This window comes from Saimiri boliviensis, chromosome 6 (assembly GCF_048565385.1).
Source record: "Saimiri boliviensis isolate mSaiBol1 chromosome 6, mSaiBol1.pri, whole genome shotgun sequence".
In the NCBI taxonomy this organism is placed as follows: Eukaryota; Metazoa; Chordata; class Mammalia; order Primates; family Cebidae; genus Saimiri; species Saimiri boliviensis.
The window spans coordinates 111,711,214-111,735,745 of record NC_133454.1 but is presented as its reverse complement, the minus strand read 5'-3'; the positions used below and the strand labels follow the sequence as shown (position 1 = coordinate 111,735,745).

The 24,532-nt window shown below is 43.1% G+C and overlaps 1 protein-coding gene across 2 annotated transcripts in view; it reads right to left on the bottom strand.

Annotated features, from left to right (window-relative positions):
* Positions 1-24,532, bottom strand: part of EXT2 (exostosin glycosyltransferase 2) — a 153,592-nt gene extending 129,060 nt beyond the window's left edge. For both annotated transcript variants that reach the window (XM_039470887.2, XM_074401340.1), the window contains exons 1-4: positions 24,352-24,532; positions 14,357-14,922; positions 13,023-13,112; positions 7,347-7,463 (exon numbers count right to left, since the gene is read on the bottom strand). In XM_039470887.2, coding sequence (XP_039326821.1) covers positions 7,347-7,463; positions 13,023-13,112; positions 14,357-14,892 — 743 coding nt within the window. In that variant the 5' untranslated portion in view covers positions 14,893-14,922; positions 24,352-24,532. The remainder of the gene's footprint in view (positions 1-7,346; positions 7,464-13,022; positions 13,113-14,356; positions 14,923-24,351) is intronic.

The following is a 24,532-nucleotide window of genomic DNA, read 5'->3' as shown; positions in this document are numbered from 1 at the left end:
TCTGAGCAGCCCAGAGGAGAGTGTAAGAGCCTGGGCAAGCAGAGAAGGGTACAGAAGTTGTGGGTAGAATGATGGTAATGGTAGCATCACCCCAGCACTAGAACCCAAGAAGTATGAGGAGGGCATCTGTGCCAGGAGGGTGCAGGGCAACAGTAATGGCAACACAATGTGGGGAGTCAGTCTGAGCAGGGATGAGGAGGGGTGGGGAAGGCCTCTGTGCAATATGGGGGAAAGGGAACAACAGAAGTTTGATTAGTATAAGATGGTTGATCAAATAAGTAAAGATATTGGGGATAATGAGAGCCAGATTTCTAGGAGTCAGAGAAGGGAGTTACAAATATGGAAAGAGAGAACCAGAAGGCCCCTGCAGTGCTGGAAGGAACTGGAGATACTTAGATGAGTGCATGGTTTTCAATATGCATAAATAGATAGACATCTATCTGCACAGATATAGAAATAAATACAGATGTTGATGTGTGGTGCTCAAAGAGACTCTTAAGTAAGAAAGACTCTGGGTTAGATTTCACTGATAAGAAATAAAGTTCTGATTTAGACATTCAGTTACCAGGATCACTGGATCCCCAATCTACTGCTACTCCATTTTCAGTATAAATGTGCAGATGTGAACAAGTCTAAAAATGTGTCTCCTGCTTGCATGCTGGCTGTTCCTGACACAGCAGATGGTTGGAGTGTATCCATTTTAGTTTTACGCAAACTAAATTTTAAGGTGGATTTGTTTTTCTTTTAAAGACTAAAATTACTAGCTATGGCTTTCATGTCTCCTCCCAGCAGCGCTGATATCTAAGTTTAAGCAAAACCATGCTGAGAACTTTCAGTCTCCCTCAATAGTAACAGTTGTAAACTCCCAATTTAGTTCCTTTCAGAAGGAAAATGACAAGAATTCCAGCTGAGGCCAACACAGCTGTGAGAAGCAGCTATCAATAGCAACAATCATCCGCTTCCCATTGAACAAACACTGACAGAGATTTAAAACAAAAATAAAAGCAAAGCTCTCACTATTCTGTATAGCCCACAAGAGATGTGGGAATTCCCTTAAACAGCAACTCTCACAGGGATCAACAAATCCAAAATGCTGCCATGAGGTGGCCCATCCTGCCTTCTCCCAAGTCCCTGGAAGCGTGATGAGTCTGAACCTGTCTTTACTTTTTTATTTTTTTTTGTCTTCGTTTTCAGGGGTGGAGAGGGGTGGTGGTAGGAGATGTTCTTTGTAAAAGTTAACACCACAAGTGATGGCCAGGCTGCAAGCTGGCGCCGAAATGGACACCCAAGCCAAGTTGTAGAAATCCATCCATTGGCCAGCAGAGGGAGGTTCATGCTCAACGCAGCCTTACCTTTCAGTGCTTCCCTGAAGACCAACTGGACACTCCTATTGAGTAACTGAACCACAGAACTTTGGAAACTGACACCTTTTCAAAGGATCTAAAGATATTCCAGCTGAGTTATACATAAAAATTAGAGACACTAAATTACTAGGAAAATACCGCCAATGTAAGGTCTCTGAAACTAATCAGATGTTGACATATCTAAATCTCTGAAACTAGTTATTTGAAAATTATTTTTACTGTTTGGAGTGGTTTTTCTCCTTTGTTTTATTTTCACTAAAGCTTTTATTTTCCGTTTTCTTCGCTGGATTAAATCTGAAGGGAAGTAAGCGTCCTAAACCGATGTAAGAGAGCTAGTTTATATGAGTAAGATTAAGTAATAGAGAGAGAGTTTGGTTCAAGTGGTCTCAAGAAAAGTGCACTTAAGACAGAGGCCCACAGGCAGCTGAGCAATCCTAACAGATCAGTCCTCACATGTCACACTCTGCCTCACCCAGGGTTTCTCAACCCCAGCGCTGCTGACATTTGCACTCAGTAATTCTTATTGTTGGGGGCTGTTCTGCCTTATACAGAAAAGAATTAACATAGCAGGCCTGAGTGCTGTCCTTTGAAAGGCTTGCTTACAAGTTTGGTCTTTCAGTGTCATCTGGAACTTAGATTTGGAGAGGGTTCCCATCATCCCTGGAACTGATAAGAGTGGCTCACTGTGTCCAAACTGTTTGCGCAGACAAACATGGTTTATGCTGAACATATGCTTTCCTTCCGGGAAAGCATGGAAGTCTGGCACGTGCCAGGCAGAGAGAGCCTATGCAATCAGCTCCTAAGAAAGGCGCTGGGTGCTAAGTCTCTGATGAGCTCCCTTGGTTGACAGCATTTCACAAGTTTTGTCATAGCTTGCTGCTAAGGGAACTGAGCACATCCAGTGCACTCCACTGGAAGAAAGCACTTGGACGCTTGTGCCTGGTTTCCCCAGATTCACCCCATGTGCCTTCTACCTCTCCTGACTGTGCTTTGCGTCCTTCTGCAATAATAAGTCACAGACATTAGAACAATTATATGCTGAGGCTTGGCAAATCATAGTAACTGGAAGTGGTCTTCAGGACCCTGTGACACACATCCGCACAGTCATAACAGTCAAAAATGTCTATATATTGGCAAATGTCTGCTGGGGGACAAAATCCCTCCCTTTCTTTCCAAGAGAGCCACCAATCTAGCCCAAAACGGGACTTCAATAAAGGTTTGAGTTGAAGTGAACTGAACTAAACTGAATTGAATTAAATAATTTTCAGAACAACTTTAGGAGGAAAAAAAGAGAAAAAGAAATGAATACAAACTTTTAAATCACACAACTGATTTAAGTTTAAGTAAATGCTCACAGAAGCAGCAAACAGAGAAGCAACTCTTTTCTCCACTTAGTTATTTCTATCTCATGCTACACAAATATGCCAAATTAAGACTGTAGGCACATAACAGAAACTTGTACTGCCCCAAAGGGTACTGGCTGGACCTATATAGATCACCCTTTCTCAGTTTATAAAAATCTCACCTCAAAATAAGGCACTGAATCATATCAGTTCCTTCTGTCCATGAATTCACTGTGAGAATTATTTGTGAATTTCCATTTTGATGATAATAAAAAAAATTAGTATGGGAATAGTTTTGCTCATACTTAATGATGAATACTGCTAAAAAATATTCAACATCCAAGTTTGTATTCAGTGGGCTAATGAGATGAGAGGAACACTTAATATGTAAATCATATAAAGCAGTATAGTAAAATGCAGATAAAATCTAGGCTGTGGGTATACATTATGTTCGGTGTAAAATTTTTTAAACTTTGCTATCTGTTTGGAAACTTTCATAACAAAATGTTGGGAAAAATATGAATCAGGCATCCATAACATATGAGGATAAATGATGTCACAATATGCCACATAAAGGGAAACTTCTAATAGTTCAAAAAGAAAACATGGTTTAAAAAAAAACTACATTATCACCCAACATACAACAGTATAGGCACATCAAACCCAACAAACCTGTAAGTAACTGCATATTCACCTTAAAGGTGTAATTCCATTTCAAAGAAACAGCATCAGCTATCATACTAAATTATGTCAATCTGAATGTTACTAGTTTTGTAGATGTGCTTGTATTTAATTTGTAAATTTGTTTCAGTTTTGTAGTTGTATAAGCACAAAGAGTTTAGATTGGTTTTTATTTATATTTACTTATAACAAAAATAATTAAAATGCAAGGGACCTTGCATAGTCAGAAAAACTCTGAAAAAGAACACAGCCTGAGCAATATCACAAAACCCCATCTCTACAAAAAATCAGCCAGGCATGGTGGCATGTGCCTGTAGTCCTAGCTACTTGGGAAGCTGTGGCAGGGGGATTGCCTGAGCCCAGGGGTTCAAGACTGCAGTGAGCTATGATCCCACCAATTTGATCCAGCACTCCAGGGTAACAGATCGAGACCTTGTCTCGTAAAAAAAAAAAAAGAAAAAGAAAAAAGAAGAACAAAGTTGGAGAACTCACATTTATTTCAAAACTTAATACAAAGCTACAATAACCAAGACAATATGGTACTGGTATAATAACAGACATATAGACCAACAGATTCGAATTGAGAATCCAAAGATAAATCCATGTACCTATGGCCAGTTGACTTTTATCAAAGGTACCAAGACCATTCGATGGCAGAAGACTAGTTTTCAACAACTGCTGCTGAGGCAACTAGACATACACAAGCAAAAGAATGACGTTGGACCCCCACCTTATACCACATACAAAAATTAATTCAAAATGAACCACAGACCTAAATGTAAGAGCAAAAACTGCAAAACTCTCAGAAGAAAACGTAAGGGTAAATCTTCATGGCCTTAGATTAGGCAATGGTTTCTTAAAAATGACAACAAGACTACAAATCACCAAAGGAAAAGCAGATAAATTGACTTCATCAAAACGAGGAACTTTCGTGCATCAAAGGATACGATCAAGAAAGTGAGGCCAGGCGCGGTGGCTCACACCTGTAATCCCAGCACTTTGGGAGACAGAGACGGATGGATCACCTGAAGTTGGGAGTTCGAGACCAGCCTGACTAACATGGAGAAACCCTGTCTCTACTAAAAGTACAAAATTAGCCAGGCATGGTGGCAAATGCCTGTAATCCTAGCTACTCAGGAGGCTGAGGCAGGAGAATCACTTGAACGTGGGAGACAGAGGTTGCAGTGAGCCAAGATCACGCCATTGCACTCCAGCCTGGGCAACAAGAGCAAAAGTCCATCTCAAAAAAACTGAAAGTGAAAAGCAATATATAGGATGGGAGAAAGTATTTGCAAATCATATCTCTGATGAGGGTCTAACATCTGGAATAGATAAACAATTCTTATAGCTTTACAACAAAAAAAAAATCAGTTTTAAAATGGGCAAATGATCTGAATAGATACTTCTCCAAAGAAGTTATATAAATGGCCAATAAGCACATGAAAAGATACTCAAAATTATTAGTCATTGGGGAAATGCAAACCAAAACCACAATGAGATGCAACTTCACATCCACTAGAACAGCTAGAATAAAAAACACAGGCAATAACAAGGGCTAGTTAGGATATGGGGACGTTGAAACCCTCATACATGGCTGGTGGGAATGTAAAATGGTGCAGCCCCTTTGGAAAACAGTTTGGCAGCTCCTCAAAAAGTTAAACACAGAGCTACCATATGACCCAGCAGTTCTGCTTCTAGGTCAAGAGAACTGAAACTAGTTTTACACAAAAACTTGAATACAAATGTTCATAGCAGCAGTACTCGTAAGAGCTAAAAGGTGGAAATAATCCAAATTTCCATCAACTGATAAAGAGATGAACAAAATGTGGTATATTCATATAATGAAATATTCAGCCAAAAAAGAAATGAAGTACTGACTCCATGCTACATGAATACAACTTGGAAACATTGTGCTAAGTGAAAGAAGACAGGTACAAAAGACCAGTTATAGTATATTCATAGGAAATGGCCAAAATAGGCAACACCATAGAGACAAAGAGCAGATTAAAGATTCTTGCTGGTGACAGAGGTAAGGGCTGACTGCTATTGGATATTAGGTTTATTTGTGCAGTGATGAAAATGCTCTAGAATTAGGTAGCAGTGCTGATGATAGTTACATAATTTTGTGAATAAACTAAAGACCACTAAATTGTACACATTAAAAGAGTAAATTTTATGGTATATAAATCAATCTCAATTTTTAAAATAAAATAAGTCAACTCTGGGAGTCCACTAAGGGAGAAAAATCCAGGAAGATGGCCTAAGCAGCGAGTTTATAAGCACTCCGTCTTGCTTTGCACTTGCCTAAGGGTAGAGACAAAAATGTCTCAAGCTCACCTGGGTTCTGCACATCGTCTACATAACAAAATTTGCTAAACGAATGGCTAATGTAAGTTTCCAAATTTGGTCCCAGGCCACAAGGTAGAATACACACAGGAGAGAGATGCCTTCTCCTGAGAAAAGTTCTCTTACTTCTCAGAGTCTACAAGGTTTCTAAGGGGAAATCTGAGATACTTAAAGAATGCTTATAATGTTCGCCAAGCAAACTATTTCCATGAGACCCATTTCTAAAAACAAATACGACATTTTTAGTGTCACAATTTATAAAGTGGTCACCTCTGCTTCTGAGCTCTTCTACGTAAGTAAACGATGCTTTTATTATCATGTTTGTTTAAAAGCTCATTGAGATTCTCACCAGGAAATAGCACAATTTTTACACAGACTACAGAAAAAAAAGGTTACGTCTACGTTCCACATCCATGCTGACAGCTCTTTTCATTTACTCCTTCAAATATTAAAATATAAGCCAGACACTGAAGAGATGGTAGTTAAAAAAAAAAACATCTGGAGGCAGTGGCATGGGCTTACAGTCCTGCTACTTGGGAGGCTGAGGCAGGAGGATCGCTTGAGCCCAAGAGTTTGAATCTAGCCTGGGCAACATAGCCAGACCCTGTCATTTAAAACAACAAAACAAAACAGAAACCTAACCTCAGCTTCACTGCACTTAGAAAATTCAAAAATCCAAACAAGACAGGTTTCGAGCAAGTCATCACAATGGGTATCATGTGTGTCATCCTTGAAGACGTGTAGGCTGCTGTCAGAGCATAAAGCAGGGGAGCCAGAGCACGGGTCACGAAAGCACCCCTTCCACCCTGCCCCAGTAGGTGGTTTCAAGCTGAAACCTCACAAGGCTCTCTATCATCTGACCACTCTCTCCATCTCTAGCTTTGTGTCTGAGAACTTTTTGCTTCTTTCAGTTCCTAGAACAAGCTGTGCTCTCTGTTTTTGCACAAGTAGGATGTTACTTGATGAAGACGAGGAACAAAATCTGCGGACAGTGGAGAGTATGCCTGCCGCCCAGAAAAACTGACAGGGCACAACTTGTTCTAGGAAATAAAAGTAGCAAAAAGTTCTCAGACATAAAGCTAGAGATGGAAATAATGGTCAGATGATAGAGAGCCTTGAAAGATATTTTAGGGACTGTGGGCTAAGGCCCAGCGTGCATCTTACCCTAAGGGCAATGTGAAGCCAGGGAGCAGACTTGAGGGTAGCAAGACCAGAGTCAGGGAAACCAAATAGGAAGCTGTTTCAGCAATCCAATGGAGAGATGACAGGAACCTAGCCTAGGGTAGGGGTGGAGGAGTCGGGGAGCAGACAGACCTAGGAAGTATGTAGGATGTAGAATCAATAGGACTTCCTATGGGAAACAGAGGAGAGAAAGGAGTTAAGGACACCACACAGATTTCTGGTTTAGAAAGCTTGGTAGTCAGTACTGTGAGTTTACAGACAGAGAGAAAACCTCAGGATGAATGAGACTGGTGTGGAGGTGGGAATATGGGTGCCTCAAGGACTCTGGCCTGTAACTGATGCTTTGGTTGCTGTGATACCCACCCCGCTAAATCTCATCAGCATCTCAGATTCAGTAAAGGCACACCTGGCTGGGATGAATGTACCTTACCCTGGTCCTTTCTCTGGAAGATCCACCTCAGCTGACAGTGGACTATAGACAGGAATGCTGACATCGTAGCCTTGCCGGTAAGTCCACGTAGAAAAGCCGCCACCAGCCAACAGGGCCCTGAGAGCAAAGGATGTTGTTAAATGATGAGAAAGAAAGGACTTTATTCTGACATGCACTGTGGAGAGGAATAGGAATTACTGAGTCTTTATTATCAAAACCAGCTAATGTTTACTGAGTCATTTTTCTATAAAGACATGGTGTTAAATGCCTTACACACACATCTCCTGACCGTCAGCTGCATTCTTTCCTTGAATCACCAGCCTTCTCCCAGGGTGCTAAACAGCCTTTCCTTACTTGCCAGTTTTTAAAACATATCACAGCCCAGAGGACACCTTATGGACAGCCTCCCTGCTACCTCTTTCATATCCCATGCACCTCTCCCTCGTCACACTTTATAATTCAACACATTTACAATAACAGGAATAACAGTTCTGCAGGGGAAGACTGGCTGGGGCAGTCACTTACCAACCACTGACTGGAATCTCAGAAGACAACGGGCCTGGTGAGCAGTGGTGGCCAGAAAATATCATATCTCACATTGCTTATATCCCAGATTCTCTCTCCAATCCCTGCCCCAAGTGGTTCTTTCCACCGTCATCCCAGAGCTATGTGTCAATCATGTAGCCTCCACCAGCTCTCACTGTCTCTTCCAGCTACTCAGTCTTACTAACCCAATTCCCTCTACAGGAAGCAGAAGCTAGAATTAAACCCTCAGTGCTTCTCTTGCAGTTTGCTTGTACCAGCCTTTACTCTCCTTAATTGGAAAACAGTGACCACATTGTTTTAACTGCATCCAGCAAGTAGTACAATGACACTTCATCAGCGAAAGGAAGCAGGTGTTTATCACACCAACTTTTACTGTGATTCTGTCCCAGGACCCCAAACTCATCAAAATCACTTTCTAGGGCAGAGCTTTGCCAGTTGCACATACTGTGAAGTCTGAGCCAAGATGTCTGAACAGAGAAACCACATTTTTTTGCAATATTGATTGCTACCAATCCCCTCCCTGCCCTGATGACAACCTACATTCCCTTTTAACACGACCAGTTAAGGTTCAAAAATTTTCAAACCACCCTTGGAAATCCCACTCTGTTTGTTTAAGCTTTATGAAACCAAGAACTGGTGAGTGAGGTAATGTGCAGGCTGAAAACTTCTCCAGCTGCCAGTCTACTCTGTAAAATGTAATGACTATCCTTAGTACCAACATACGGTCTTATTTTTCCTGATTAGCATGCAGCACTGAATCCAACCAACATGAATTTGGGCGGGTTCCATGACCATGATGGCAAGCAGACTCTATGGGCCCCATGGCCTATGTGCAGAGAAGCAGACATGGATGCAATATTCAGCCACCAGGCAGTCCAGGTAAGCCGGGGTCGTGGGCGATTAGGCTGCTAAACTCACAGCCCCAGAGGAGAAGGGATTGTGTATGTGGAGAGAGAGGAAGCAGGTGTCTATCACATCAAGCTTTACTGTAATTCTGTCCCTGGGGCCCCAAACTTGTTATTCTGTCCCAGCGGGGTTAAGGTGCACATTCAGCACTGGCAGTAGGAAAGCAGCAATTGGAAGCATGCCTTACGCTGAAGATCACACATGTGCAATCTCCGTTTGTCATCTTGAAAAGAGCCACCATTGCAATTAGTCAAACTGGCCTCATGCAAAGCCCTGCTACTAACAAGACTTTAACTTTAAGACACTGTATCTTCTTCTGCCAAGGTCTCCATTACATTCTAATGGAGAAAATACTGTAAGAATCCCTTGCTTTACAGAACACATGTTTTACATTGACTGAAAAGTGAATTTCTCAACAGCACATTCTGTTTTCCCATTATGTATCCCAAAATCAGAGATCAGTTCCAAAGCTGCAAGAGACTGAAGAGAAAACCTGCAGCTAAAGAAGTATTAATATGATGATATGACTCAGCTCAGGCCAAGTATTGTATCACTGGAGGTGTTCTCCAGCATTTTCAGCACTCCACAGGGCTGCCTGATTCTAGGACGCCTCCTTTGACAGTGAGCCTTCCTCCCCAGGGCCTCGTACTCTCCACCTTCCCTAATCCCGTGTTCTGCATACTTTCTCACGGTTCTCCTCCTGCTATCTAAGTATTCACAGTGCCTAAACACAGCAAGGCTGCAAGTTTAGCTTTTGCTTTCCTTTAAACCACGCAGGGAATAAGGCCTGCAAATACTTCAAATATAAAGCTTCAGGCTCTGCATAAAACAAAACCCAAATAAGCTGATTGATTCTATCGGTCATCCTTATTTGTTCACTGACTCAAACAAACTGTAAAACAATATTTGTGAGACAGGTAAATACGAGCAAAGGCTAGATAAGTAGTGACTATGTGGTGATATTGAAAAATTACTGTTAATTTTCTTAGGTATGATAATAGTATTACAGTTAGTTACATTTTTTTAAAAGGCTGCATCATGGAGAGAGATTCACACAAAAATATTTACAGATGTAATGAACTAATGTCTGGGATTTGTTTCTAGACAATCTAGTGGAGGTGGAGGTGGATGAGAGTGAGGATGAAACGAGACAAGCTGCAAGCTAATGATTATCAAAGCTGGACAGCGGATATGTTGGGTTCACCGTACTCGTCTCTCTTCTTTATACAGGTGTGAAATTTTCCATAACAAGTTTAAGCAAATAAATACATACCCACAGAAAAGTAGAAATGTGTGAGAGAGATTTGCAAAGAGAGGATAATCAAAATCCAAGGTAGCAACAGTATTACAGAACAGATCTGAGAACACTAACATCAGTCAAGTCATTAAACATGTATAAGCCATTAAAAATGTCCCATTTATTGGGAGGCCGAGGCGGGTGGATCACGAGGCCAAGAGATCGAGACCATCCTGGTCAACAAGGTGAAACCCCATCTCTACTAAAAATACAAAAAGTTAGCTGGGCATGGTGGTGCGTGCCTGTAATCCCAGCTACTTAGGAGGCTGAGGCAGGAGAATTGCCTGAGCCCAGGAGGCGGAGGTTGCGGTGAGCCGAGATCGCGCCATTGCACTCCAGCCTGGGTAACAAGAGCGAAACTCCGTCTCAAAAAAAAAAAAAAAATGTCCCATTTAAGGTAAAATAAGATGGGTTTGTAGGTGTGCTTGTGTCTAAATCCACAGGAAAAAAACTAGAAGATATATCATATTTTAACAATAAGTATCCTTCAGTAAGGAAGTGAGAACGGAGGAGTGAATCAAAGTAAATTTTTACATTTTACTTACACACGTGCATGCTCTTCAACCCTGTACAAAGTATATATGTATCACGTATACAGATTTTTTTTAATTGAAAGGGAAATAAAAACATTTAAGCAGTATAAGAAAACATATTCACTGATCAGACATTCCCCTTCAGTCCAGGGCCTTGTATTGTATATCCTTGAGTAAAATAATTTTTAAGTAATTACACCTATGACTTTCAACTTTAGGAGTTTGGGTTTTTTTTGTTTTTGTTTTTGTTTTTGTTTTTGTTTTTTTGAGAGGGAGTTTCACTCTTGTTACCCAGGCTGGAGTGCAATGGTGCGATCTTGGCTCACCGCAACCTCCGCCTCCTGGGTTCAGGCAATTCTCCTGCCTCAGCCTCCTGAGTAGCTGGGATTACAGGCACAGGCCACCATGCTCAGCTAATTTTTTGTATTTTTAGTAGAGACAGGGTTTCACCATGTTGACCAGGATGGTCTCGATCTCTTGACCTCGTGATCCAACCGCCTCAGCCTCCCAAAGTGCTGGGATTACAGGCTTGAGCCACCGCGCCCTGCAAACTTTAGATCTTAAAGCAGTCTAACCTAGCCCATCTGTTTTCTAATTTCCAAACAATCTGACATGGAGCTCCTGTAAAAATCACTCTGAATTCACGGTTCTTGACTCCTTTGAATCCAGGAACAAAGAAGAAGGATAAGAAAAATTAACAAACAAATCTACCATTCCTTATCCCAGGCAGAAGGCCACCTAAGTTTCAAAATGAAATTTCCCACAACCAAAGATAAAAAAGGACTAGACGGTGATTCATTACCTGCTATAGGATTGGTTATAATCCCTTACAAAAATACATGCACAGGGAAAACTATTTAACCTTCCCGATCCTAACACCTAAACACTAGCATGTATTCACACTTTCACCTGTCTACTTGACACCTTCCTGCGGAGGAATAAAACTGCATTTAACATGTGCACTTGATAAAAATAAAATCCAACTCCCGTGCGCATGCATATACCAAAATGTCAGCAAAAAGTGAAATGCCCCAAACAGAAAGAAGCCCTCTAAAAAGAAATCCAGAACAGGAGGTGGAGACTCTGCATTCCTAACAGCTCTTTTCCTTCCCTTCTCTGTTCTCCAAAGTATTTCACTTCCCCAGAACAACCAAATCCACAAAACAGTAGCCCACTCAGGAACAAGCACACCTTCTCTGGGGCTGACAGCCAAATAACGGATTGCCCTGTGTTCAGCCGCTTTCTACAGCATTTGTACACCCAGACTGCCCTCTATCGTCCAAAATGGTCTCTACATCAACGTTGAGGGGTGGTCCTGGGGTGTTTGTCTCTTCTAGTTATAATTGTATTTCCAGACAGAAATTCAAAACTGACTTTAGATAATCACTTAAAGCAAAGAAGGCTTAGATTTAATCTTCTGGGGAAAAGGAGTCTAAGTGTCGATTTTCATAAATGATAATGTTAGCCTCTAACAAGTTGAAAACCAGCCTCAGGCTGTTCTCAGGCTAATACCTCAGGCTGTTACCTTTTCAGTAACAGTGATTTTAAGAGTTAAACACTAACTGTAATAAGACTGGTGATAAACATGTTTAAGTGAACTCTTAACAATCCTGCCCCTTGAGTATTGCCCAGGACCTTTACACTGGGCCCCAACTTTCTGCTTTCCTCAAATCCTTGAACCAAGCCCTAAGGGAGGTCCCTTAAGCAGCACCTCACGCCAGAGCTTTCCAAGAAAGCTCACACCAAAACGTTTCAGTCCGTGGATGAAAGGGCAGATAAATACAGTGAGTGAACTCAAAGTCACTCTCATGCAGTCACGGCCACTCCACACCACATCTGCCTATTTGGTTTTTCTAGAAGGAAGGAAAGGCAAGAGGGGCAAGTAACGAAGGAAGGCAGGCAGGCAGGGAGGGAGGGACAGACAGAAAGAACCCTACTGACGGAAACAACAGAAGGTAGATGAGAATCAGCATGCCCCCACTGCCCTCTATATCTCAGGCTTTGGGTACCACTTTCACGAATCGATGCTGCCTTTTCTCAGTAAGCTGTGCATCTACTTGTGGCAAACGCTCCTGAATGCAGAGAGAACTAGCACAAGCCAGTCACACCTTCAGGGGCTAGATGTGTTACATGCAGAATTGCACAGCCCAGAGCAGGAAAACAGTTTTAGAGGCTATGCCAGGACATAAGCCCTAACCGGTTTTCCACAAAAGATTAAGCACTTCTAAATCTTCATGAGGAAAATACCTAGGACAATTTTCTAGTTTAATACACAATTCTGATTACAAAGTATGCAGTAGATTTAGGAATATACTTTCACATGAACAAAAGGATCTTGCATTTACTTAATCCTCAGAAACCTATCACGATGACAGCCCCAAATATGCCTCCTACCTGTCTCTGGGGACATCCAGGGCTGTGTTATAATCTGGAGGACCTCCAGGCAACATGTTGAACAACAGGTGATTTGTACCTCGATCCCACCTGTCAAGAAATTTAAAATGTAGAAGAATTCAGGTGTCAACTATGAAGAGACAAGAGTCAGTTACTGGACAATGAGCAGCAAGGACCCCCATGCCCAGATAGGGCCGCTTCTCAGGTATGCAAAGTAAACTCCTAGAAATCCCAACAGCACATCAGACACAAGTCTGGCTCCGTGATGGAATAAATGGACATGTACTTCACGCTTGTCCCATACAGAACTGCTTCTAATAATGAAAAGTTGAAAACTACACAAATGTTAACCATTTGGTTAAAGAAACAAAAAATAGTCTGGGCATAGTGACTCACGCCTGTAACCCCAGCACTTTGGGAGGCCAAGGCGGGCAGATCACCTGAGGCTGGGAGTTTAAGATCAGCCTGACCAACATGGAGGAACCCTGTCTCTACAAAAAACACCAAATTAGTCGGGCACGGTAGTGTATCCCACAATCCCAGCTACTCGGGAGGCTGAGGCAGGAGACTTGCTTGAATCCAGGAGGCAGAGGTTGCAGTGAGCCAAGATCGCACTATTGCACTCCAGCCTGGGCAACAAGAGCAAAACTCCATCTCAAAAAAAAAAAAAAAAAAAAAAAAAAGAAAGAAAAAGAAAAGAAACAAAAAAAAAATTAGAGAAGCCTGGCTAAATATATGATAGAACATCTGCAAAATGGAATACTACGCAACCCTTAAAAATTTGGAAATATATTCATGACATATTAAGGGAAAAAGGCAAAAGAGCATGTACTGTGACCCCATTTGGGACAAAACTTTATATACATATACACATGTATACGTATATTTTTAATAACATCAAAAGATTAATAATGTTTCTATCTTAGAGACAGGATTTCAGAATGAATCTTAGATTCTTCTTTTTTGCTTCCTGTATTTTCAGACTTCTTACAGTGAATGTGTATTATGTAAGTGCTAAGAGGAGTGGGGAGCATATTTAGATTTAAAAGGAAGAACACAGGAAGAAGAGCCACCCTTAGTTTGGAAACTCTAAGAGGCTGCGAACCCACAGCAGTAGTGCCGGAGACAGCAGACTACTCTTCACGGGCACACAGGCAGATGCTGCCACAGGCCTCACGCTGCAAGTCAGTCCCTCAAACACAACCCGTCCTGCAAGAAGACAGCATTGGGAAGCTGACTCAAGAGCAGAAGCATTCCCATCCTTCCCTTCCCTTTAGTTTCCCCAGGGCCATTCGAGAATCTCTTGGGCACTGGGCTGTGTGAGTGTGAGATACCTAGCGAGCTGGGCCAAGGCTTGTGCTGTCTCCTTGATGCGGAGTGTGTTCTGGTTAAGCACATCGATGGAGGGCACAAACAGGCAGGCCCGGTTGATGTCATCAGTGTAGTAGTCACTGTCTGAGATGGCTGTGAGCAGTTCATTATACTCCCGGGAGATGGTGTTGCTGACAGGGACACCGAAGTCATCCACGTACTTTTTCAGAGCATAGATATACACCTTGATTTTGTTCTTTGGGTTGAAGCCACAGCGGTAGACATCAAAACACGTGTGCATTCTGCAACTGAGATCCCCCCGCTCTGGGATGGGACTGTCGGCCGGCAGCCTGACCACCGGCACATCACGCACGCTGCGCTTCTCTACATTCCAGTCATTGGAGGACTCGATAGAATGGGGCCAGAACTGAAACATGCCGGTGGCAATGAGGCCCAGGAGGACGATGGAGAAGAGGGTGATGTAGTAGATTCGGTGCTTGGTCTTCATTCTTGGGATGAGGGCAGGACCCCGGATATTATACTTGACCGACGCACACATAATGACACAGACAGCCTCTTCCTCACACTCCTGGTCACCAGGGAGAGAAATAAGAAAAATCAAGTGTTTGGGATGGCAAATGACACTTGAAAAGACTATTAACCTTTTTTTTTTTTTTTTTTTTTGAGGCAGGGTCTCACTCTGTCACTCAGGGTGGAATGCAGTGCTGCAACCTCAGCTCACTGCAGCCTCCACCCACCCACCCCAGGCTCAAGCGATCCTTCCACTTTAGCCTCTTGAGTAGCTGCGACCACCAAGCCCAGCTAATTTTTTGTATTTTTAGTAGAGAAGGGGTCTCACCATGTTGCCCTGTGTGGTCTTGAACTCCTGCGCTCAAGCCATCGGCCTGCCTCAGCCTCCTAACATGCCAGGGTTACAGGTGTAAGCCACTACGCCCAGCCTCAACTTTTAATGTACATGTTTCCTTCCCTTAACTGGTGTGGTGAAATAGCAAAAGGGATTTTGGACACTTCTTATAAACATATAGAAATATGTATCTAAACATGTGAATATATAGAGTACATTATTTAATACTTCATATATGTAATATAAATATCAATACATAATATAAAATATAACTATACCCTATCAATCAATATACATTCACTTAAAGCAGAAGCTGGCAAATGTGGGACTCCGGGAAGGAGGGCTCTGACCAAGGCAGAGAAATCAAAAGTAGAATAGCTAAAGACAGTTATTTTGTTTTATTTCAAAACACTTGCTTAATATAGAATAATGATTAACTGGACAAACTGATGCTTCATAATTCTAAAATCTGTTTTTGGCTGGGTGCGGTGGCTCATGCCTATAATTCTGGCACCTTGGGAGGCTGAGGAGGGTGGATCACCTGAGGTCAGGAGTTTGAGACCAGCCTAGCCAACATGGCAAAACCCCAACTCTACAAAAAATACAAAAATTAGCTGGGTGTGGTGGCATGCACCTGTAATCCCACCTACTCGGGAGACTGAGGCAGGACAATTGCTTGAACCCAGGAGGTGGAGGTTGCAGTAAGCTGAGATCGTGCCACTACACTCCAGCCCGGGTGACACAGTGAGACTTTATGTCAAAAAAAAATCTGTTTTCATTCACTTATTCATTGAAACCATTACTGAGCTCCCATCATGTACTGTGAAGGAAACAAAGATGAAAGCAAAGACCCTACTCTAATGAGGGAGAGAACACAAAACTATAAAAAAAGAACGTAAAAACAGCACTAGGAAAATATCGATAAAGTACAAAAGAGTATCAATAAGAAAAAAATTAATCTTCATCTTTAAATAAAATATACAGTGATGATTTGTAATGAAGGTGATGGTTGCATTTAGATGAATGGAAGAAATAAAGAAAAGAATGGGGCAGGAGAGACGGAGGGAGGAAGAGAAAGAGAGAGAGAGAAGGGAGATGGAAGAAAAGGGCCACTGTGGTAGATTCATTCACAAAGACAAACACCAACAATTTCTTCCATCCCTGAATTTGCATGGCACTTCTCCAAACAAAATGTAGAATCCATGTCCCCTCCCCATGAATCTAGGCTAGCTTTCTGATTTGCTTTAACCAAGAAAAGGTAGTTGAAGTGATATTCTGGGATTTCCGAGTGCAGGACTTGAGAGGCCCTATAGCGTCTGCCTTTGCACTCTTGAAATAAAGTTTCACAAGACAACATTTAAGCTGTGTACTGTGAGCATATGGTATTAGCCACAGAACATGCAATGAACCAGCCATTTTTCTATTCTGTTATTCTATGGCTTTTGAAAAAATTCTAGCCACAATCTACTGGGTCTATTATTACCCAATAATGGATCCCCCATAGTTTAAAAAATACTGTTTCCATACATAACAAAACTGAGGTTAAGGGAACAAAAATTGTATTCATACATGAGCTTTACAAATGTTTATGAGTTGCGGATTAACTATAAAAAAGACATATCACAACAAAATGAAACCAAAGATGACAAGAAAATAATAAATAAAAGCACAGAAATTAATTTAAAAAAACAAAACTAGAAATGGTCAACAAGGCTAAAAGTTGTTTTTTTAAAAAACAGTCTAATAAAATTCTGGTAAGATTAATCAAGAATTCAAAGAAAAAAAGGTGCAAATAAATACCTGAAAAGGGGAACACAACTCTAAATGCTGCATATATTTAAAAGATAAGCTGATATCAATGAACTTACGCCAGTAAATTTGAAAACTCAGATAACATGGAAAAAATTATTTTAAAATATACTTATCAAAAGCATTTCTAGGAAAAACAGCAACTCTGAGTAGTTCTATAACATTAAAGAAACCAAACCAAAAGTTTAAAAATCTCTCTATAAAGAAAATTCCAGGTCCAAAAATTTTTCCAAGTTCTACCAAATATTCAAGAAATGATCATTCCAATTTTCCACAAATTATTCCAGAGTTCAGAAAAAAAGAGGAAACACCCCAAAGCTCCTTTTAGGAGGCTAGCATAGGCTTCATACCAAACCCTTAGAACAGTGGTGCTTAAAGTATGCTTCAGGCACCCCAGGCGCTTTCAAAGAGTCACACTAGTTTAATACTGACATTTGCTTTTTTCACTTCCATTTTCCAGAGGCTACATGACTTTTGACACTGCAACAGACTGAATGTAGAAGCAGATATGACAATCCAACTATGTTCTGTTAAGTTTTTCCAAAAATGATAAAAGATACCAATTCACCATCTCAAGATGCTAAACTGAGCAGAATATATATACAAAGAAAATGCTACCTAGATGCATCAAACCCAAACTGCTAAAAAGAAAGTTAAAGAAGAATATTAAAAGCAGCCACAGGAGAAAAATCTATTCAAGGTAGATCTTAAAACTAAACATAAAAGGAAAAAGTATAAAATATTTAGAACACAATAGAGAATATCAATGACATCTGGCAGAGAATGATTTCCAAAGCAAAATACGAAAAGCACCAATCATTAAGAATTTTCCATCAAAAACACAGTAAGGAAGGAAAAAGGCAGGCTGCAAGCCTGAAGAATATATTTGCAGCTCGTATAACCAATAAAGACTTGCAACCAGAATAAACAACTGTATGAAGCAATAAGAAAAAAACAAACAAACAGAAAACCAGAGAAAATACACTTAAACAGGAATTTCACAGAAAAGGAAAAAAGGGCACTTCAACATATAAAAAGATGTTTAGTCTCATTAAAGTTCATAGAAAACCACAATGACATTTATACCCAACAGCAAAGGCAAATGAAAGGGTCAAACACCACCAAGTATTGTTGGAGGAGACATGGAACCACAGGAGCTGACTCCAGAGTTCCAAGTGGCCTCAGCAGAAGCTCTGAAGAAGAGGGAACTGATACCCACTATGTTAGAGTCTTAAACATCACATTTTACTTGCTACCTGTCATAGTTTGAGTCCCCTCACACACACTACCCCCTCCCTCCAAAAAAGACAGAGACAAAGACAGGAGTGCAAATAGTCTACTTACTTGGGAGGTGATCTCAGAAAGCCACAGTGAGGGAGCAAGGAGACATGCCACATGGCAAAGCCAATAAAGAGTGTGTTCTTTGGCTGGTTACTACAGTGTGCCACAGGGGCTCCTAAGGCTACCAGGGGCCCTTCTGAAGGCTCATTTAGACTACAGCTGATCCCTAAGCAGGATGGGAGGCTAGAGCATTTATCTGCAACACCTAGCCACTATTGATTGAGGGTTGCCTGGTACTGGTATCAGCTCGGACCCTATACCCAACAGCCCTATAAAGTTCTACATATCATATTTTCTTTGCTGAGCAGCTAGTCTAATAAAGATCTGCAGTTCCCTTGAGGAAGGATGGGAGAATGTCCATCTATACGTACAGGAATGTTGCAAGACCTTTCCCAAAAGAGATTCAGCCTCTCCTTGAAATTGAATTGAAATTCATGGGATATGAGTCCAAGAAGTAGCTCATATCTGAAAACGAGGTGAGAGATAGTGAGTTTTCCATTGTAGCAGCTGACATCAATCTTCTACTTGCCAGCTCTTAATTTTTTCTGTTTTACTGATTATACAGGTCAAGCAGCACCATGGCCAGCTGCCATCTTAGAAACACCATGCTTTATTCACACCATAGTGGGTCAAGATTCCCCAGCTGTGAGTCCAGCCTTGCTGCTCATTCTGGGCACTGTGTCTACTTTGTCTCTGATGGTTAACTGCCACCATCTGGTCTCCGCTACTTCAGAATCCTATCATCCTCATTGATTGTTGAAAACCCAGTTCCATAGTAACATCTTCGAAGGTCAGTCTTGTCCTACAGAGAACAGCCAACACTGAGCTCGAAGATTCAGGTCTCCTCACTGGGCATTCCATATTAGCAGAGTGAAAGGAACAGGCCCTCCCAGGAACATAGGCAGGAGGTACAAGTGATTCCTCCCTCAATACTCTGCCAAGATAGTTCTGATGCCTCCACCTCGTTTATTGCAGTCCAAAGTATCTTGACTTTCATTAGCACCATGACGTTTTAGGCCAGATAACTCTTTTTCATGGGGAGCTCTTCCGTACATTAGAGGTGGTTGAACAGCATCCCTACTCAGTAGAAGCCAGAAGCAACCCCCAGCTGCAAAAACCAAAAATATATCCAGACATTGCCAAATGTCCCTCGGGGAAGCAAAATCAGCCCTGGTTGCAAACCACTGGTATGGGTCACTGTTGTGTCCAACTTTGAGGAACCTGCCCAGCCTCATACAAGACTGGCTACAGCTGTCTGGCTAGGTCACCAAATCCTGAATCATGAGAGAATGCTTCCCTGTCAACAGGTTCTCTCCTCTGCAGCTTTATATTCCACCACTACATCTTCTTTGGTCTAAGACCCTAAGATTCTGCCCACCCCACCCCCACCGTGTTTCCCTAGTTTCTGTTGGTCCCTATTAGCCAGGTCCTGTACCTCCTTGAGAAACTGTCCTTTCCTGCTCAGGCAATGCTGAGATCTGAGGGGAGGGGAAGGCAGATCTTGAGGAGGACAAGGATCATACGGTGAGGCATCTGCCTCAAGTGAGAGCTCTGCACAGTGTCCAAGCAAGGAGAGACTGCTGTCCTCTGCATCAGAGAGGTGCATACCTCTACTGGCCCAGGGGATCTAAGAAAATCTGGGAATTCAAAGTTCTCATTGCCTCCGCCCAGATATCTCCATCCAGGTCCCAGGGTCTCACATCTTGCTACCATCACCCTGACTTTGCAGAGGCCACCTGTCAAGGCTGTGCATTCAGCTTCCTTTGCAGTTCTGCCACAAATATAATTAAATTCTGGGCCTGACCTTCAAGAGAGCCTAACCTCCAGCTGCAGGAGATGCGGCCACAGAGCCTTCCGTCTTTCACAGTGTACCTTGAGTTGATATCTGGCTGATCTGGGTGTGGCATTCTCTAACTTCAAGGCTTCTAAGGAAGATAACAAGGGCCAGTCAACTGCATTATCCTTATCATTACAACTGTCCATACACTGCTCAAGTGCTAGAGCTACCGTACTAGCCAATGCTTTTCTTCCACCTGAGTCCCATCCCGACCCACTGCCAGTGACAGTCACTACAACTGTGTTGTTAGAAAGCACCAGGGGTTACCAACACCTCACTAAATTAATACTAGTAGCAAAGGGGTCCTTGGTACCAACTGAGGGTGATTCCAGTTTCACAATTCTCACAGCCTGCTTTCTAGAGTCACTTCTAGTACCAACTGTCTTGGTTTGTGCTCTGCCAAACTAAGAGAGAACAACTTGAGCGCCAGTAGCTTGCAGAAGGTGAATCCAGAAAGCCAGAGTGAGGAAGTAAAGAGAGGAATCAGAAGGGCGCACACTTGAGCTGGTTACCAGACTGAGCCAGGCCACAGCACCCAGTCCTTCTAGGATCTTTCTGGAGAAGCACAGAGAACATACCTCAGAGCTGTACCTTTGGAGGATGGGAAGCCACATCATTCAACCACCAAAGCCCACCCCACAACGGCTGAGGCACACCCCCAGACATATAAACTCCTCCACGCTTGTGAAGTGTGTCGACACAAGCTAAGTGAACTCCCACACATCTGTATCAAACTCTGAGGAATAAAAGCCGAGAGATATGGCAAGCACTTGAGGTGGAGTAAACAATAAAAGAAATGAGAGGGGAAGGATGAGAAATGAAAGGGGAAATGCCCCTTACTAAGCAGTGCTTTAGAGAGGATCTTCTCTGTGAGCACCCCCATCACCTTGTATACACTTCATTCTAGCACTTGCCACATTTTATGAATTGGTTATGTGTAAGTCTGTCTCTTCTACTGGTTGTGATTTTTCCTGTAATCAGTTATTCATCTCTGCTCCGTATTCCCAGCACCTAATACCAAATCTGGAACATATATTTAAGCCAGGCACAGTGGCACACACCTGTAATCCCAGAACTTGGGGAGGCTGAAGCAGAAGGATCACTTGAGTCTAGCAATTTGAGACCAGCCTGGACAACATGGCTAGACCCTGTCTCTACTAAAAAACACAAAAAAATAGCCAAGTGTAGAGGTGCACAAATATACTCCCAGCTACTCAGGAGGGTTTCTTGAACCCGGGACGTTGAGGCTGCAGTGAGCCACAACTGCATCACTGCCCTCAAGCCCAGGTGATAATGGAGACCCTGTCTCCAAGGCAAAAAAAGAAAACAGAACATATTTAATACAAACATAAACATTTGTTGAATGAATAAATGTCTCTATTCTTCCCAGCTCCATAGATACATACAGTTTAGCATCTAAGTTTTGAGTTATTATATGTGACGACCTCTGATTATTATCTTTCCTAAATAGGAAGGAATTTCCAAAGGAGGAGGGGGAATGACTAATTTCCACAGACTGAATTTTCTGTAACCATCCCTAAACACCCTCCCTTCCCACCACACAAACATATCTAAAGAGCACCATTACTCTCACCACCCCGGCCTTTATAATCCTGTGCTACACTGGACCCCTTTTGTAAAACTGCCAACCTAGACTGAAGTCACAGCGCTCCTGACTCAGGACACTCCAGCCTTACCCTGTAACACACAGAACCCATCCTCCCAGCAACAGTTTTCACATGCTCAAACACAAAGAGATGGAATATCTCCAACCCATCATCCAAGGAAAGAGGTCATAATCTTTCTGTCCAATGAGACTGCTCCCTGCCACCAAGAAGTTGAAAGCCCCGGAAGACGGCAGACTGAAAGGAATCTTCTGCTAATGAATGTTTATTCCATACAATACCATAACCTGGATCAAACCAAGAATTTCAGCCCTACAAACTTTAACACTTTGAAACACATCAAACCTGCCCCTGCAAAACACTGGAATCATCTGGCTAGCTATCAAGCACTGAGTCACTGGAAAAGTCTTTTAACCCCAATCTATTGTGAGGATGAGATGCATTTTCTGTTCCTGGAATTATTTATTCCTAAAATTTGCTTGAATAACCTCTCCTTGGTGCTTCAAGTTATAGCCAATCCACTTAGTCCGATGTTTTGAGTCATGGTCTCTTGTCTTAACCTTTACATTTTATTATTATTATTATTATTAATTTTATTTTATTTATTTATTTTTTTTTTTTTGAGACAGAATCTCACTCTGTCACCCAGGCTGGAGTGCAGGGGAACAATCTCAGCTCTCAGCAACCTCTGCCTCCTGGGTTCAAGCAATCCTCCCGCCTCAGCCTCCCAAGCAGCTAGGATTACAAGTGTCTGCCATCACACCTGGCCTTTTTTAAATTTTTTTTTTAATTTTTAATTTTTTATTTTTTTGTATTTTTTGTAGAGATGGGGTTTCACCATGTTGGCCAGGCTGATCATGAACTCCTGCCTTCAAGTGATCCGCCTACCGCGGCCTCCCAAAGTGTTGAGATTACAGGTGTGAGCTACCACACCTAGCCTCTTCTTAACCTTTTTAGAAAGGTCCTTACAGCTGAACTCCCCGGGCCACAGTTACACTGGATCTTAACCCAACCATTCCTAAAAACAGAGGAACCAAATATAATAAGCAAAAGGAAAAAAAGGCCACAATTCATTGCTTACTCAATAGGATTCTTTATAATTAAAGTTATGTTATGGCTAAATACCCCTAAAATTATTTTCAATTAAAAACCATGCCCTTTTAATTGTGAGAATTATAATAATATGTGCATCATTAAATAATTATTATCTAAACCTTACTGAGCACTTACTACATGCCAAGTCTGTTTTAGGCACTTAATAGTCTTATTTAATATTTATAATAGCAGTATAAGCCAAGCTATTATTACCTTCATTTTACAGATGGGGATAGTACAACAGAAAGTTTAAGTACCTGGCCCAATGTGACACAACTAGAAATGCCAAAGCTAGGATTCACAGCACAGCAGTCTGGCCCCAGAGTTGATTATCCATTTATACCCTCACATGCAACCAGGAAGCTTAAGTCGGGGAAAGTGAATGATGGAAACGGCATCGTCTATTTTATTACCGTGAACGGCCTTTGAGTTCTGCGCGTTACAAACTAAGTCCAGTGAAAGTGCTTAGAGCACTTACCTGACTTACAAGAAGAATTTAAATGGACATATGTCAAGACCACATCTTCACACAAACAAGTCAAGAACCTTTCTAGATTAGCACTGCCCAATCAGTAACACCAAGCAATTCTTTCATTCTCAAAAGTGTGTGTTTAGATCTGGTTCCCACTGCCTGTAACAAAGCCCCAAACACCCCTGGGCTTCGAGGCGAAGGCCAGAACCAGTGTGTTCTTGGCCACCTAGTCTCCAAGCTAACATGCCCCTGACCCCAGCCCGACACACCCCCAGGACACGTGGTCCCCGGCCTAACATGCCACCAGCCACTCAGTCCCCAGGCTAACATGCCCCCTCCCCCCTAAACACACACACACACGCCCCAGCAACCCAGTCCGATGTCTAACACGCCTTCAACCACCTAGTTCGTCCCTGGCCCAACATGCCCCCGGCCACCCAAGCCCCGGCCGAACATGCCCCCGGCCACCCAGTCCCCGACCACTTAGTTCCCGGCCACCTAGTCCCGGGCCACCCCGTCCCCAGCCTAACAGGCCCCTGGCCCCTTCCCTGAGGCGCAGGACGTCCCCATGGGAGGAATCAGATCCCTGTGGCTGGCGGGAAGGTGGCAGCAGGAAGGGAGGAGAGGTCACGGCAGAGGGCGGAGGTTAAAGGGCGGGTCGCGGGAGGGCAGAAGGGAGCGCACTGGGGGCGAAGGTCGGCGTGGAGGACAGGTGGGTACCAAGATGCTGCAGGCGCGGCCGCGGCCGGGGGCCAAGGAGGAGCAGGCGTGGAAATCGGAGCGCTCCAAAAGCGGGCAGTCATTGTCACAGCCCCGGCGGGGCGGGGGGTGACCGCTCGCAGCCCACGGGCCTCCACCGAGCCACCCCACGGCCGCGCTCCCTCCGCCCGGGTCCCGACCCAGCCGCGGCCCCAGGAGGCCGGATCCCCCGCCTCGGCGCCCGCCTGGCCGCCGCCCTGACGCGCCGCGCTTACCTCAGCCACGGCTGCCTCCCGCTCGGCCCCGCGCTCGGTCACCGGCTCATGCCGCGGGGCGCGGGGCACCTCCGCCCGGGTCTGATCGCGCCGAATCGCCAGCCGCCACCGCCAGGGCCGAGTCTACTAGGGGAGCCCGCAGCCAGCGCCGGGCAGGCCACCGGGCTCCGGGGCGTCTGAC